General features: G+C 38.4%; 1 protein-coding gene across 1 annotated transcript in view; it reads right to left on the bottom strand.

Annotated features, from left to right (window-relative positions):
• PHLPP2 (PH domain and leucine rich repeat protein phosphatase 2) overlaps positions 1 to 16473 on the bottom strand; it is a 75343-nt gene that overhangs the window by 13011 nt on the left and 45859 nt on the right. The window contains exons 8-13 of the mRNA XM_077889602.1: positions 16233 to 16463; positions 14810 to 15012; positions 11534 to 11594; positions 7970 to 8065; positions 5536 to 5691; positions 2908 to 3108 (exon numbers count right to left, since the gene is read on the bottom strand). Coding sequence (XP_077745728.1) covers positions 2908 to 3108; positions 5536 to 5691; positions 7970 to 8065; positions 11534 to 11594; positions 14810 to 15012; positions 16233 to 16463 — 948 coding nt within the window. The remainder of the gene's footprint in view (positions 1 to 2907; positions 3109 to 5535; positions 5692 to 7969; positions 8066 to 11533; positions 11595 to 14809; positions 15013 to 16232; positions 16464 to 16473) is intronic.

Here is a 16473-nt window from a genome sequence, read left to right as displayed (position 1 = left end):
CTGGCAGGGGGAATGGCTCCCCAAAGGGAATGCTCTCCTTGGGTCTCAGTCTAATCTGTCTCTCACTGGGTTTCAAGGACGGAAGCTTCCCTTGCTTCTCTTACAGCTGTTGGATCTTGTGAGTATGAACATCTTCCTGTTATTTGACTTACAAGAAGAGACTAAATCAGTGCTGGCCTATGGTTACATTATTATAGTACTTGCTTGGGCACTAACTGGCTGAAAGATACTGCAGGATTTATTGTCAGTGGGCATCAACCTCCTCAGCTGTAAAATAGACAAAGTGTACTAAATCATCAATAAGATTCCTTTCAGGGATCCCTGGGTGGTGCAGCGGTTTAGCGCCTGCCTTTGGCCCAGGGCGGTATCCTGGAGACCCGGGATCGAATCCCACATCGGGCTCCTGGTGCATGGAGCCTGCTTCTCTCTCTGCCTCTGTCTCTGCCTCTCTCTCTCTCTCTGTGTGCCTATCATAAATAAAAAAAATTAAAAAAAAAAAAAAAGATTCCTTTCAGTGTTAAATTTCTGTAGTTCTCTATTTATAAACATAATTCATCTTAAGTAAATATTTCATGAGTGCTTACTATGCATACAGCGATGTGCAAGTGACTGTGATATAAATGAGTCGCATTGTTCTGTGGGACTAAGCAAAGCTTTCTACACAGAAAGCAAAGTATCTTCAGACAGCCTAACATCTTTATCTATATAATTACAAATTGTTCTGGCTTATTTATAATTTATTAATTAAAAATTATAATAATAATAAACTTCTATAAAATGGAAAGTTTGGAAAATAAAGAAAATAAATAAATCAACAATACCACCAATCTGAAATTACTATTACTTCTTTTGCTAAATAAAATGCATATTCAGAATTTTCATGTCTATGTTTTACATAAAACTTATATCCTGCCCTTTCCATGTATAGTTTCTATTGCTAGAAAATTCATAATTTTTAATTACTAAGTTTAGTCAATTAAAACTGTTTTTTCCTATTACAAAAGTAATGCATATTCATTGAAAAAAACCTGAAAAGTAGAGATGAACAGAAAAAAATCCTTTATTCCTACTACCAGAGATGATCTCTCATAACAGTCTGGGGAAGGTATTCTTGACCTTTTTAATGCAATAAAAAATTATATTTTTCAAATTAAAAAAATGGTATATATGTTGTTTAATAACTTGCCTTAAAAAAAAAAAAAAAAAAACACCTAACAGTACATTTTATAAGTGGTCTCCTGTCCAAATCTCATGCTTTTCTATTATCCTACTCCTTGCTTGGATCTAACCCATAAACAGAAACACAGGATCCCTATCTCAGCCAGCCTCTTACTGAGCACCCAGGACTATACCGGATTCCGAAAGCAGTCCAAAAGAAACAGAAGATTTGGACTGTGCCTGTGTAATTAAACACTGTTCAGGTGATGACTTGACAGTGGGTTTATTATTCACTATAAAACAAGCATTTTCTTTAACATACTGTTGCTAAATTCCATTTAGTTTTATTATCTGTATTCAGAGTACTGTAATTTTGTGTAACCTCCTATTAATTTTTATCTTTACTTCTAACCTATTTTCATAATCTTTGATGTTTTAAAGTTTTGTATCAGTCTGCTTTTAATGCTTCCAGTAAGAATGTCATCAGATTAGGAGGAATTCATCAGCTCCAGGGCATTCCATCTGTGATCTCCCAAAAGCTTCATAAAACCAATGATTTGTCACTGTCTGTTGTTTCCCCTTTACAGGAACATATCTGAGGCCAATGGAATTTATCTGATAGGATTTCAAGAGATCTATCACATGCTGAAATTAAGATTCTGCCTACACATTAAAAGCCACCGTTCAAATTCTTTGAAGGAAGCAATCCAGTTTATCCTGCTTGTTTTCTATATAAGGTCCAAATACCTCATTTCATAAACATTAACAAAATTATCATCTTTATAAATTTTTCTAAGTTTATCACATTTCTAAGAAGATCTGTAAAATAAAATTAGAATCAAAATATAGTTTTGTTTTCAAATTATATCAAACATATAGTTTCAAATTATAGCAATCATAATATAATTTTATATGACATGTATAATTTCATTCAAATTATGTCAAATATCATTTCCCTATAGTCTTCATTTTCTAAAACATCACTTTTAATGACTACTTTCATGGTTTAGATGGATTCTTCTGACATTAAATTTTCCAAAAAAATTTTTTTAATCAAATGTATTTTGGAAGATACTTATTTCTCCACTGACACTGTTTAAAACTTTGACAGTATTAAATTTCTCTCTTATGTTTTCTTATAGGTATAGTGTAACTACTAGTAGTTAACTACTATTCACCTCTTTCTCCAGGAAGGCCAACCCCAGCCCTAGGCCCTGTGCAGTGCAGCTAGCTACCCTTGTATCTTTAACATTCTGCATTTATTACACTGCACTGTAATTGCCTGTGACTTGTCTATTTCCCCAATTTGACTGTACCTTATTTGAGGACAGAGACTGCTAACCTAACCACCACTGTTTTTCCAGTACTTGACATACAGTAGGTGTTCAAAAACATATATATAATGAATAAATTAATGGACTCAACAGTATATCATAAAACAGTGTTGACAAGGGAAAAGAAAAAATTGTTTTCAAAATGCATTTCTTAAGCTTGTAGTTTTCTAGGCTGAAAATTCTCAGACTATTATTAAATCATTGTAACAAAGAATTAAATGCATTTTAGCTACCATTTCTCTGGTTACTGATAATCAACTGGGTATAGATTTTCTTCATTCAACTAGTGGAATCATAGCACCACCAAGCTGCTCAACATAAAGCAAGAGGATCCAGAAAGAGAACTGTAATGGAGACTGGCAAATGCAGATTTCATGCTGTGTATCCGAAATGACCAGTGTCTGCATTTGCTTACCTTGCAGGAAAGGTCTGTAGCTGGTTGTTCGCAAGATGCAAGATTCGCAGGTGCGGGTGCCCCACCAGAACGGGCACACACTGGTCTGTCAGAAGGTTGTTGGTCAGATAGAGCAGCTGCAGAGCACTCAGACTCTCCTCTCCAGCACTAGCAGATGGCAAAGATTCCAGACTGTTTGCAGATGCATTCAAGTATCTGAGACTGACAGAACACATATACAAATCACCATTTCCTTTACGGTTGTTACCATCATACTATCTCAGTACAGGACACTGCCATTTCATACTCCCAAACTTATGACAAGTAATTTCCTCCAGGATTTTTTCTCTAATTGATTCTATCCACCCAACCAAAGTTCCTTTATTCAACTCATGCAATTGAAGCAGAGAGGAAAGAATTCAGGCTTGTTTGTGTTCCCAGGCTTTTGTAGTGGTCTGATTCTAAGCTAGTGTCCTCTTTTACTGTCTACTGTGCACAGAATTGTTGAATGTCATGTTCACTAATATCTCACTTGTGAAGGCACCTTTCAGAAAAGTTTTTGTCTAACTTTAGCAGGATCATATTTATTTAGCCAATCCACTTATAGTCTGCAGACAATAGCATATAGGCTGTTGGCAACTATTTACTATTACAGACATTGTGATGAACAACTTTGTGTCCTTATCTAATTATTCCTTTAGGTTATATTCCCAGATGCAGAATTTGTAGGGTCAAAAGTACATTTATCTTTAAGATTTGTATATATAAATATTATCAAACTGAATCCCAGAAAGGCTATTCCAAGTTATACCTTCCACAAGCATAATATAAGAATGTTTGCTCAATCTTCTGTCAAAGCTAAGTATCATACTTAATACTTCATTTTAATCTCTGCCAATCTAACAGGTAAAATATGGTATGATTTAAAAATTTTGCATAGCATGGTGTTTGGTATACGTGAATATGCTCAATAAAAGATAGCTATTATTATTAACCTTGTGTGCTCTTAAGTCTTCTTAATATTATGTGATTCACATCCCTCATTAGCTTTTTAGCTGTTGAGGGTACTATTTACGTGTGTGTGTGTGCGTGTGTGTGTGTGTGTGTGTGTGTGTGTGTCCCAAAAGTGTTCTGGGCAGTTAGTATTAGATTAGTTTCATTGATAGTTTGCTACAGCTACTAAGTAGCTTCCTTACTAAAAATTATAAGGTTGTAAACTAATTTTATTCAGGCTATCATTAGAAATAAATGCAGTGAAAAATAAAGAACTACACCTGGCTGGTTCAGTCTGTGGTGTGTGTGACTCTTGATTCTGGGGCTGTGGGTTCAAGCCCCATGTTAGGTGTAGAAATTGCTTAAAAATAAAAACTTAAAACACACACACACACACACACAAAAGGACGCCTGGGTGACTCAGTCTTGATATTGGGGTTGTGGGTTCAATCCTCACATTGGGTGTGGAGATTCCTTAAAATAATATGTAAAAAAAAAAAAAAATGAAAGAAAGAAAAGTAAAAAGAGAGTGTCTGGGTGGTTCAGATAATTAAGCATCTAATTCTTCATTTCAGCTCAGGTCAGTATCTCAGGGTTGTGAGATAAAGTCCATGCTGGGCATGGAGCCTGCTTAAGATTCTCTCCCTCTGCCCCTAACCCCCCTCTCAAAATTAAAAAGGGGGGGGGCCTAAAGGCAGTGTTATACATTACTAACAAATACTTGTTAGTTACCAAGTTAAATGTTACTGCATTAAGATCCCGTATAAACTTTCCAAAAAGAAAATTTCCCTCAAATATTTTCTAAAATTTCCAAAGATTCTACTTTTAGGAAAATCCAACCAAGTATATTATACATTAAGAGATACATAAGCTGCCAAAGAACATGCCAGACACCTGTGAGCTACATGCTTTTTGTATATATCCTGTAGTCTTATGTTAAATTACTACTGCTTATCTCTGTTTTCTCCATTTTTAAACTGAAGATAATATTACCTTCTCCCTATTGCAGAAGACTATAATTAAAACTAGTTTTCACTTAATGGTGACATATGCATGAGATAAATCTGGTTATAGGAAGTAATAGGAAGACACACTATCTATTGGTTAATTCACAATGAGAACACAAACACCTTTGGAACAATGTTTCCTTTAAATGCTCAGTTTTCAAACCAGGTAGTAAAAAAACACTGCACATTAAGAATGTAACTTGATGATAGCTTGGTAAACAAAGCAAGAAGCAAAAATAAATTAACTTTAGTGATACGTCTGTCCTCTTTCCCCAAATGCAAAAGCTAAAAATCGCCCAAGAAAGCTTTATCAGAATGCTGTAATTATTTTTTACGAGGCCATGAATGTATTCATTTTTGGAGATGAAAGCCTGTTTGAAATTTCCCAACCTGCTCGAAAACTGTCTATAACATTAAAACTTAAGTATTTGATGGTTATTGCAACTTTTGAGTCAAAGACTATTGCCTCATCCAACAGTGTCATCTTTTATTTCCTATAAATTACTCATATAAGTCAGTCTCCACCCACACACAGTTGGACCAAGAGGCAAACAATGTGAATATAGTTCCAAAGATCACTCCAATGACCAGTCAGTATAGTTGGTTGCACCAATGATTCTCTCCTCTAAATAAACTTGGTGGCACTTACTTTAAGGCCTTGGAGAAGAGAGTATCTGGCAGCCTGGTGAGTAAGTTATGCTGAATATCCAACACTTCCAGAGGGATGTGCTCCACCAGCATGGGCAGGCTCTGCAGCTGGTTGTGTGCCACTGTCAGCTTCCTAAGACTCAAGCTACTAAGGATTCTAAGGGAAACAGTACAAAGAAATAAATGAAAAACTTACTTAAATCATTCTTTCTGAGTCTGTCCTTGGCCACCTCCCTGAAATGAGTAAACTAACAGCAGCATATTCTAGACAGTCTAATCACTGGCAAGCACCTGGGCCAACAGAGCAGCCATGACCATATGCTTATCCACCACCCACCAGGAAGAAGTCATTATAAGGTCATTTTGGGAAAAGGTGACTTTAAAGCAAACAATACAGAAGAGATCTAAACCAAAATGCCATTTCTAGAATAAACTGATTTATATTTTAAGTCTAGACAGTACCACAAATGCAGTGAGTTTATTAATATACAGTTTATCCTTGAACAACCTGGGTGCGAACTGTGTGGATCCACTTACATGTGCATTTTTTTTCTAACTTCAGTATAGTATTGTAAATGTATTTTCTCTTCCTTACAATATTCTTTTTTTTTTTTTTTTTTTTTAAAGATTTTATTTATTTATTCATGATAGTCACAGAGAGAGAGAGAGGCAGAGACACAAGCAGAGGGAGAAGCAGGCTCCATGCACCGGGAGCCCGATGTGGGACTCGATCCCGGGTCTCCAGGATCGCGCCCTGGGCCAAAGGCAGGCGCCAAACCGCTGCGCCACCCAGGGATCCCCCCTTACAATATTCTTAATGAGATTTTCTTTCCTCTAGCTTACTTTAAGAATGGAGTATATAATACATATAACATACAAAATATGACTGTTTATGTCATCAGTAAGGCTTCCAGTCAATAGTAGGCTCTTAGTAGTTAAGTTTTGGATTGAGTCAAAAGTTATATGTGGATTTTTGACTGTGCAGAGGTCAGGACCCATAACCCCCATGTTGTTCAAGGATAACTGTAATTGATGTTAATAAATAACAAAATATAACAAAATATACCACTTATTTAGTGCTTAAAATGTGCTAGGCCAATTTTACTATTAAGTTCAAAAGGGTTAAGGGGCTTTGATTTGCCAACAATCTCACACTGAATGTGAGAAACAGTATGGTCAGGACTTGAACTGAGGTCTGACTCCAAAAGCTGTATTCACACCTTGTACACTGCAAGCCTCTTTTTTTTCTTTTTTTTTAAAGACTCCACTAAGGGACTACACATTTTACATCTCAATGATTTTGAAAATCCCATTCCCTCACCCATAGAACCTTCCTCTCTCCCCCTCACACTCAGAAATCTTACCATCCTATAAAAAGGTCAACTCAAACATGCAAATCTCTCAGAAAGCATTCTATAATTGTTCAAAGTTGGGAACCCTGGGTGGCGCAGCGGTTTAGCGTCTGCCTTTGGCCCAGGGTGCAATCCTGGAGACCCGGGATCGAGTCCCATGTCAGGCTCCCGGTGCATGGAGCCTGCTTCTCCCTCTGCCTATGTCTCTGCCTCTCCCTCTCTCTCTGTGTGACTATCATAAATAAATAAAATAAAAATTAAAAAAAAAAAAGAAATCTGTAATATAATTGTTCAAAGTTGTAAATTTCTACAACATTTGATTCATACAGTGTAATGATGAAAAATGAAGGCTTTGGAGTAAGAATGACTACATTCAAATGTCAGCTCCCAGCATTTCTAGTCAAGTGTGACCTTGGGCATTACCTAACCATGGCAGGCCCTCATTCCCTCATTTGTAAGATGACCATAAGAGGGTCTATCTAATAGATGGTTAAAGGATTAAGATAATAAAAGCAAGGTTCTTAGAATACTACTCAGTTCATAATAACTTATCCAATACAAAATATCTATTATCACAATCAGATCCCTGATCTATGCCAGTAACTCTTGTTATGTTTTATCACAGTTATCTGTGCGCAAGTCATCTCAACTATCCACTTACCAGTTCCATGTAGGCTGAGACTGTGGATTAGCCATTACTGTATTCCTTACGGCACTTAACACTGCCGTGCACTCAGTTAAGTACTCAATATTTAACAAACAAATGAATGAAAGTACCTTTGTAAAGCAACCCAAGGGGTGCCTGTATGGCTCAGTCAGTTAAGTGTGACTGTGGCTCAGGTCTTGATCCCAGGGTCCTAGGATTGAGCCCCATGTCAGGATCTCCGCTGGGTGAGGAGTCTGCTTCTCCCTCTGCCTCTGCCCATCACCCTGCTTGGGCTCCCTCTGTCTCTCAAATTCTCAAATAAACAAAATCTTTTTAAAAAGGGGGGGGGGGGGCGCAACCCAAATCTAGGAAAATAATTGCACACACATACATGCAAATACACGTAAGACTACATACATACGTTAACATACACATACCTCATGGGAACTTCTGTCAGAAGATTATAGCTCACATCTAATACTTCCATCTTCTTTGCTTCACAGGCCCAGTCAGGGACACATTCTAGCAGATTTCTAAGAAAATAATTAAAAGGTATTGCTGAAGATGACAAGTTGAACTCATTTCACTGGTCTGTAATGTATGTTAGCCAGCCCGTGAGCTCCTTGAAGGCAGGAGCACTCTCCCTAAGGCATCCCTAGCATACTACCTAGAATACAGCAAGTGCTCAATGAATGTTGTTGACAGGCAGAGAGAGACAAACATACAAACATGTAATAGTATATTGGATCAATTATGCTACTCACTCAAAGAAGACACAGAGGTGTTACGCAGTAAGGAAAGCATGGAGTAGAGAGATGGCATGAGGAAAGACAATGAAAGCAGGGGCATTTTAAACAAACTTTCAGAGACAAGTAGGATTGGCACAGGTAATGAATGCCTGAAGGAGAAGAGAAGGAAATTGTGGAGAAAATGAACCAAGTGAACACAGGTGAGGAAGCAGAGACAAAAGGTGAGTGGTGGCAGAGTCTACAAGCCATTCATAACGTGAGCCCAGCCATTTAGTAGGGCACCAATCGGGCAGATACTTAGCAAAAGCAATTCTACATTCAGATGCTACTTAGCTTTGCTAAGGCTCAAGGTGTCTACTGATCAACAGATTACACAAGGCAGGAAAAAGCAGGCACTGAAGCAGGGGATGCAAAGAGGCTGTTAAGACAGCCTTGTGAAGGGACCACCTTGCCTGACATGGATCAGGGCCAGCTCCCCAAGAAATATGACATCTAGGTTGGAATCTGAAGAATGCTGTCCAATGACCCAAGATGAGGAAGACATACTGAGGAGGAGGTGACAACATGAGCTAGGGTAGAAACAAGAAAAGAAATGGCTTGGTGGGGCAGCCCTGGTGGCGCAGCGGTTTAGTGCTGCCTGCAGCCTGGGGTGTGATCCTGGAGACCTGGGATCGAGTCCCATGTCGGGCTCCCTGCATGGAGCCTGCTTCTCCCTCTGCCTGTGTCTCTGCCTCTCTCTCATTCTGTGTCTCTCATGAATAAATAAATAAAATCTTTAAAAAAAAAAAAAGAAATGGCTTGGTGTATATGAGGAACAATAAACAGTCTGGTGATACCAGAGCAGCACATATGGAGCCAAAGGTAAAAAAACAACCTGGAAAGACCTAAAGACCTAAATCATGTCTATAAGGGTGTGACTGTATCCTGCAGGTATACCGGGATCACCGAAGGAGTTTGTAAGCAGTGGGAAGACTTGGTCAGTTTTGCATTTTCAACAGCTCACTCTGTGGATACCCAGAGGTCTGCCTGAGGTGTTTATATTAGTAAAAGAAAGCTGTTACGGAATTCTAGCCACAAAATGATATGGGCTTCAAAGGGGGGTAATTAATACACATGGAAGGGAGGGGAGGGATTTCAGAAATCCCTAGGAAGCAAATATCAAACAACTTGGAGATGAATCAGATGGGAGTAGAGCAGAGGGAAGAATAAAAATGACATTTAGGCTTCTTGCCTAGACAGCCAGGGAGAAAATCATATCCAGAGAAAGGACTGGTAGGCTCCAAATGAGGTTGAAAATTTGAGTCACGAGTGGTGTCCATCTGATAACGACTATCTTACAATAATGCCCAACGCTGAAACAGACACAAGACATCAAGCAAAGCTAGGGTTGGAGGAGTGGATAAGGAGTTTCATTCTGCACATGTTTGAGGTACTTGGAGACCGGCAGGCCAAAAATGCCTAATGCAAAACTGGACACGTGGGTCTGAGGCTAGAAGAAGAGGTCTGGGCTGGTGACCCAGGTGATGCTGGTGCTGAAGTGTAGCTAAAATCACTGGACCAAATGAGACCGTTGAATGAAATGTAGTAGGCAAGGACAGACCAGAATAAGTGACCTGTAAAAGGCTGGCTGAGGAAGAAGAGTATGCGAGAGACAACAGTGGTAGGAGAAGCAATAAAAAAACAAAAAAAAAAAAAAAAAGGTTGGTATTAGCCAGTTGAGGAAAAAGCATGCTTAAAGAAAAGAGATCAAGATCAACACTATCAATATAGAAAAGTTCCATATGAGAGGGTCAAAAGCAAGCTGTGATGGGATAAACAAATGGGAACAAATGGAAACTGAGCCAACACTGAAAATACTGAGAAACTAGGACAAAAAGGAAATGAGAAGAATGAGGTAGTACCTCAAGGGGCTGCAAAATAAAGCAAACTCTGTCAAGACAGAAGAGGTGTGAGTGTACGTAGACTGAGAAAAAGGAAGACCCTGACCATACAGGAGAGAAAGTGAGAACTCACAGAGCAAGATCTGGAGCAGGGCAGGGGATGCCACCCTGAGCCCAGAGGCAGGATTGGACTTCCCAGAGGAAAGAAGCTGAGAATGGATATGGATCTACATGCAATGTGGTAGGAAGCTGAGCAACGTGGAGCAGATGCTTAATTAAGACACTAGAAGGAGCTGACAAAAGAAAAGACTGATAAGCTCCAGATGAGGATGGAAATTGATTTACAGGGGTGTCCATATGATTATCCTTAGCAAGGATCAAGCCCAGAGGAGAAGATCAATCTTAGTATTGACCCATGCTGGGGTTTTGTGGGGAAGATATGAAAGAAATCTAGAACAGCTTAATAATCATGGTAACAGGGATGCCTGGGTTGAGCGTCTGCCTTTTGGCTCAGGGAGTGATCCTGGGGACCAGAAATCGGGTCCTGCAAAGGGCTCCAGGCGGGGAGCCTGCTTCCCCCTCTGCCTATGTCTCTCATGAATAAATAAAATCTTTTTAAAAAATAATAATCATGCTAACAGAGTAACAACAACAAAAAGAAACCTGGCTACAACAGTTAGTATTTCCTGGAAGACTATTTTATGCCAAACACCATGCTAATACTTTGCATTTATTACCCCATTTAATCTTTATAATAACCCTGACCATATAGGACCCTTTCTCTTTTCTACCTTTCTATAATCACAGCATCTAATAAGCTACCCTGTAACTGCTTATTTGAGTCAAACTCTTCATTAGGCCATAAAACTCAACCACTGAATCCCAAATGTCCAAGAGTATTAAAAAAGGAGGAAAGAAAGCAAACCTCAGTTATCTTTGTCCTGACCACCAAAGGAAGTAATAAAATCCTGAATATAATTAGTATCTCTCCAACCATCAGACCAACACAGGTCATAAGAATACCCCAAAAATTAAGAGAATAAAATTAAAAAAAAAAAAAAAAGAATTATCTGATTTCAGTCAGCAGAAAGGAAATCACTGCCATGAAGGAGATAAAAGGACTTTGTTTGCATCTCATTCTAATTCCCCAGACTTTAAGAATAAGTAATTCACAGGCACCTTTCTGTTTCAAGAAGACCCTTCCTGAAATAGATGGTACAGTATTCTTCTACTCATCCTTTCTCCCTTCTCCAGGCTATCCAAACATTTCAATGTATTTAGATCTCTTCTACCTCAAAATTACCGAAGTATCTATAACCATCTCTTAAATATTAAGAATCAAACAGGCACCATTCTCATGAGACACACTCACCGGGAAAGTTCTAGAGAAGTGAGTTGACTGGGTACTGGATAGACATTCACTGCTGTCAGCCCTAATCAAAAAACAAATAGGTGTTAGTGACACTCTCCAAAGAAGAAAGTAACTGAGAGTAAACAAGGGCAGAGTGGTTCAGTGAGATCACCAGGAGGAACACTGACTGATGTCATCTACTGAGATGAACTGAAGACAAAAACCTGGGTAGCTCAAGATGACTAACTTTACCAGATCCTGATCTGAAAACCAAATAAAACAACTAATTGAAGGATTCTGTGTACTGGTCTAGATTCACCCCAGCTCAAGCAGTTGTTAAATGTTGGCAGCGACTACGAAGCTTTCAAACTTAAAAAAAATAATAAATAAAATAAAATAAATAAAATAAAATAAAATAACAATTGGATTTTTACTGGCAAATCTTACCTTTGAAATAAAGTAAAACATAAATACAGAAAAGTGCAAAAATCTTAAGTGTATAGATGAACAAATTTTTACAAACAGAACACTGTGCAGTTACCAGTACCCAGATGAAGCAACAGAGTGTTACCAGCTGCTCCCGAGTCCCCCCTTACCATCACTTCCTAGCTGGGCAACCCCGCCCTGACTCCCAATACCACAACCACCTTTGCCTCCCTATATAAATACAGTCTGCATACTGTTCTGCCTGGCTTTATTCACTCCACACTGTGATTGTGAGATTTGGTTATAGACTACACATGGCTGTAGTTCATTCATTCTCATGGCGATATCAAATTTTTTATGTAAATATACCACAATTTATTTAACCATTTTAGAGTTGGTGAGCACTCAAGTCTTTTCCAGTTTGGGGTTACTCTGAATACTGACTGCTTCCATGAACGTTTTTTGTCCATGTCTTTTGTGGATTAATATAATCAGCATTTATCTGAAGTATAAACTAGGAGAGAGAGAGTGTGGATAATTCCACGGTTTTCCAAAGCAGTTGTACCGATTTACACTCTCCACAGCAGACAGTGGTGTTGTCAGTCATTTCCATTCTAGTCAGTCTGGTGGGTGTGCAGTGGCGTCACGCTGGGGTTTTAATGTGCATGTCCTTTTCCTACATTAACTGATCACTTGGATAACCTCTTTTGCGAGGCTGTTCTTTACTTCTGAGGCATCAGAGCTGCAAGTGTTGGTGTGAACTCTCCCAGGTTGTAGAACTTACGGATTCTTCCTTCCCATCCACAGTGGCTATCTTCAAACAAGCCCCATTTAGTGCAGTCCTGTGAGGGAATCTCAGCTCCCAAATACAGCGGGTACCAATGAGGCCTTTTCTAACAGGCCACTCATTCAGGTTCTCTAGATACTTTAGAATAGAGAAGGGGCCTGATAACAGATATTTACATGACAAAAGACTGACCACCACCTCACAGTAATACCTATAAACAGCACGCGGTGACCTTCAGCTTTAACACTGTTTTGATCTAAGCAATTATTCTAAGCTACAATTCGAAATTTCTCTAGCATGATAAAAGACAATGAAAAGTTCTTAACTTTTATCCTAATAATATATTTTAGAGATATTGAAGAGAATAAAAAAATGAACATTCTTTCAACTCATCACCCAGCTTTTAACAAATCTTCACGTTCTGCCTTATATGCTTCAGAATTTTTTAATTAAAATATTGCACATACCAAGAGGTAAACATCATCCTGAATATGATTTTCATCCTTCCCATGGGTTCTCTTAAACTGTTATGGCATACATATAGCTAAGGAAATAACATTTCTGTGTGTTGGAATATTTGATACAACTATCTTGGTGTACATAAAATTATGCTTTTTTCCCCCTCACAAAATGTTTCTAAGATTTATCCATATTAATACACAAAGCTTGGATCCCTGGGTGGCGCAGCGGTTTGGCGCCTGCCTTTGGCCCAGGGCATGATCCTGGAGACCCGGGATCGAATCCCACATCAGGCTCCCAGTGCATGGAGCCTGCTTCTCCCTCTGCCTATGTCTCTGCCTCTCTCTCTCTCTCTCTCTCTCTCTGTGACTATCATAAATAAATAAAAAAATTTAAAAAATTAAAAAAAAATACACAAAGCTTTAGGGCATTCATTTCCATTGCTGTGCAATATTCTATTGTATAAATATGTCACTGTTTAGTTTACAAATCTTCCTATCAATAGTCGTATTTTTTCTTATTTTTTTTTTTTAGCACAAGTAACAACACTGCGATAAACATTCCTCTACACATCACTTTATGCACATGCGAGCGTGCCCGGGAGACATCCCAAATGGAGGAACTGGTAGAACATGAGCTCCATCCATCTTTGACTTTTCCTAACACTAATTGCTCTCCAAAATGAGTTGACCTACTGACCCTCTCTCATTGACAATGTAGGAGAGCTGCTTTTCCACATCTTCAGTAGCACTCAGCATTATTTTTTTAAAAATTGATGAGTATACAGTGGCATTATCAAAATTTGCATTTCTCTGACACTTAATGATATCAAACATCTTTCCCCATCCCTTCCTTAAACAGAGAAAAAGTAATCACAATTTCCTTGGTAAGTATGCTCCATAAAAAGAATGGCCCCAACAGATATGGGGACTTTTATACTGAGAAATACTTCTGGAGCAAATCACTACTGAAATAAGGGGCTTCTCTTAGAACTGAGGCTGCACAATATTTTTGTCTAGAGATGAGCAAAGGTTTTCTGTAAAGGTATAAACATATAGTAAATATTTTAGGCTTTGCAGGCCCTCCGATCTCTCTTACAGCTACTCCATTCTGCCATGGTCTCGTGAGATCAGTAATATATAAAGAAATGACTGTGGGTTTTATTTCAATCAAATTTTATTCACTGGTATTTGAATTTCACAGAACTTTTCCAAGACCAAATCATTCTTTTGATTTTTGTTAACCCTACCCTAAAAAAAAAATGTAAAAACCCATTCCTCAAGGGCCAGGTGGAAGGCCAGATCTAGCCCCTGGGCTGTTGTTTGTCAACCCTTGTTTTAGACTATTATTGATACTCTATTTTGAACATGCTTGCCCTCCCTCCTACCCCTTGTTATTTTGCAAAATGCTTCTTATCATGCTCACTTGGCGAATCTGGAGATGTCTTTTTATGCATGTCTCAACCATTTGAATGCTGACAGCAAGCTTAAAAGACAAAGCTGATCTCAATGAGCCTCAAATCACACTTTGCAGAGTGGCTGAGCAAAACCACAGATGCCACTGTTCTTAGAAAGCTCTGGCGAGAGCTACAAAAGAAAAAACAGGAGGCTGGAAGGAGAACTCACTGTTGGAACTGGCGTAGAGAGTCCGAAGGGAGAAGCCACTGAGTGTCAGCTCTCTCAGCTGGTTCCGCTCACAGTGCAGCTGCTCCAAGCTACACAAGGAGCTAAGATCTAAGTCAGCTAGTTGATTGTCCCGCAAATCCATGTGGGTGATGTACTTATTTCCCTCCAGATTTTCAGTAACCACAGTTTTCAAAAGGTTCATCCTTAAATATTCAGAAATAAAGAGATCATAAGAAATAAATTCTACTAAATACACTTACCAAAAGAAAAATAGGAATGATTCCCTTCTTTCCTAAACAACTCGAAAAGTTCACTATTAGCTTCACTTTGCAAGGTATTACATAATCACAGCCAACTCTACCTTGAGTTCTTTGTTTATAAACTTAGACAATCCAGACTTGCAAATACAAATACAAATTAAATAAAGAGAAAGGGAAAAGGGACCATGCTTACAAGTTGTTGGTTAAAAACTTAAATCCAAATACTTAAGTTAGGCAGGGGCGAAGAAGCAGGCCAAAGGAACAAGAAGATGAACATAAGCTTTTAGGTTAGGGAGTAGCAAAGCAGTCATGGTGTATCATGTGGAGAACAGGAGGAAGCAGCCATATTTTCTCCCGTTGCTCAGCCTACTCTTTCTTGTGCTAAGATTTACTTTACGCTTATTAATGGAAGGGAAAATAATCTGTATCTATATGGAAATGTTCAAGGGCAAATTACAGAGTATGGCTTCTTGGTTCTCTACTTTACTTATAGAGAACAGGCATGTTCTCATTCCCCTGTATTTCAGTACATTTTTCTGTGACTGTTTCTTTACAAGGAATGTCAATGGCTTAGTGTAAATGATAGAACACTATGCATATGTGTCTTTTACCAGCTTTCTTTAGGAAAACATTATAACTAGAAAATAAAAACTATAAAAAATTCATAGCAAAACCTTTAACATTCTAATTGCAATACAACAGATATCAAGAAGAAACCCAAAGATTCAATAGAAAAATGGTCAGGTTTAAGGAAAAATACAAACTACCAATGAGCATATTAAAAAGATGCTCAACCTCACTCATAAATAAATGCTGATTAAAATAAAACACTGTTTTCTCCTAGGACACTGACACAACAAGGAAAAATACTGCTAAAATCCAACATTGGCAAGGACGAGAAGAAATGGGAATTCTATAAAATGTTACTGGGAGGGTAAGTCAGAACAACCTACGTCAAAGGTAATGTGAAAGTCTCTATCATGTGGTACACCTACCTTACTCATAGTGTCTCTGCTACTGAGTAAAAAATGAAGCTTTACTACAGTCTGGAAAACATACACTGTTCTAAAATCCATATGTTTTAGAGGAGTCTTAGTAAAGAGAAAACATAAAAGACCATCAGAGGTCGATTTAAAGGAAGACATGGTGGAGAATGGCCTCACCTTAAATCCACATGTCTGATATGGCTCATCCTGTTCAGCACCCCAAGGTTTAGGACTTTCAGGCAATTTCCTGCCATAACCACTTTATCTAACATAGTGAGCTTCCCATAAACTTCAGGTATTTGACTAAAGTTGTTGAAGGAAATTCCCAGGGAAGAAAGCTGTTGCAGATTTCCCAATTCTTCAGGTAAAGTTGTCAGAAAGTTGCCATCAAGACAGAGGGTTTGAAGACTGTGGAAGA

This window comes from Canis aureus, chromosome 3 (genome assembly GCF_053574225.1).
Source record: "Canis aureus isolate CA01 chromosome 3, VMU_Caureus_v.1.0, whole genome shotgun sequence".
Classification (NCBI taxonomy): Eukaryota; Metazoa; Chordata; class Mammalia; order Carnivora; family Canidae; genus Canis; species Canis aureus.
The sequence above is the reverse complement of the archived record's forward strand: the minus strand, read 5'-3'. Positions and strand labels throughout refer to the sequence as shown.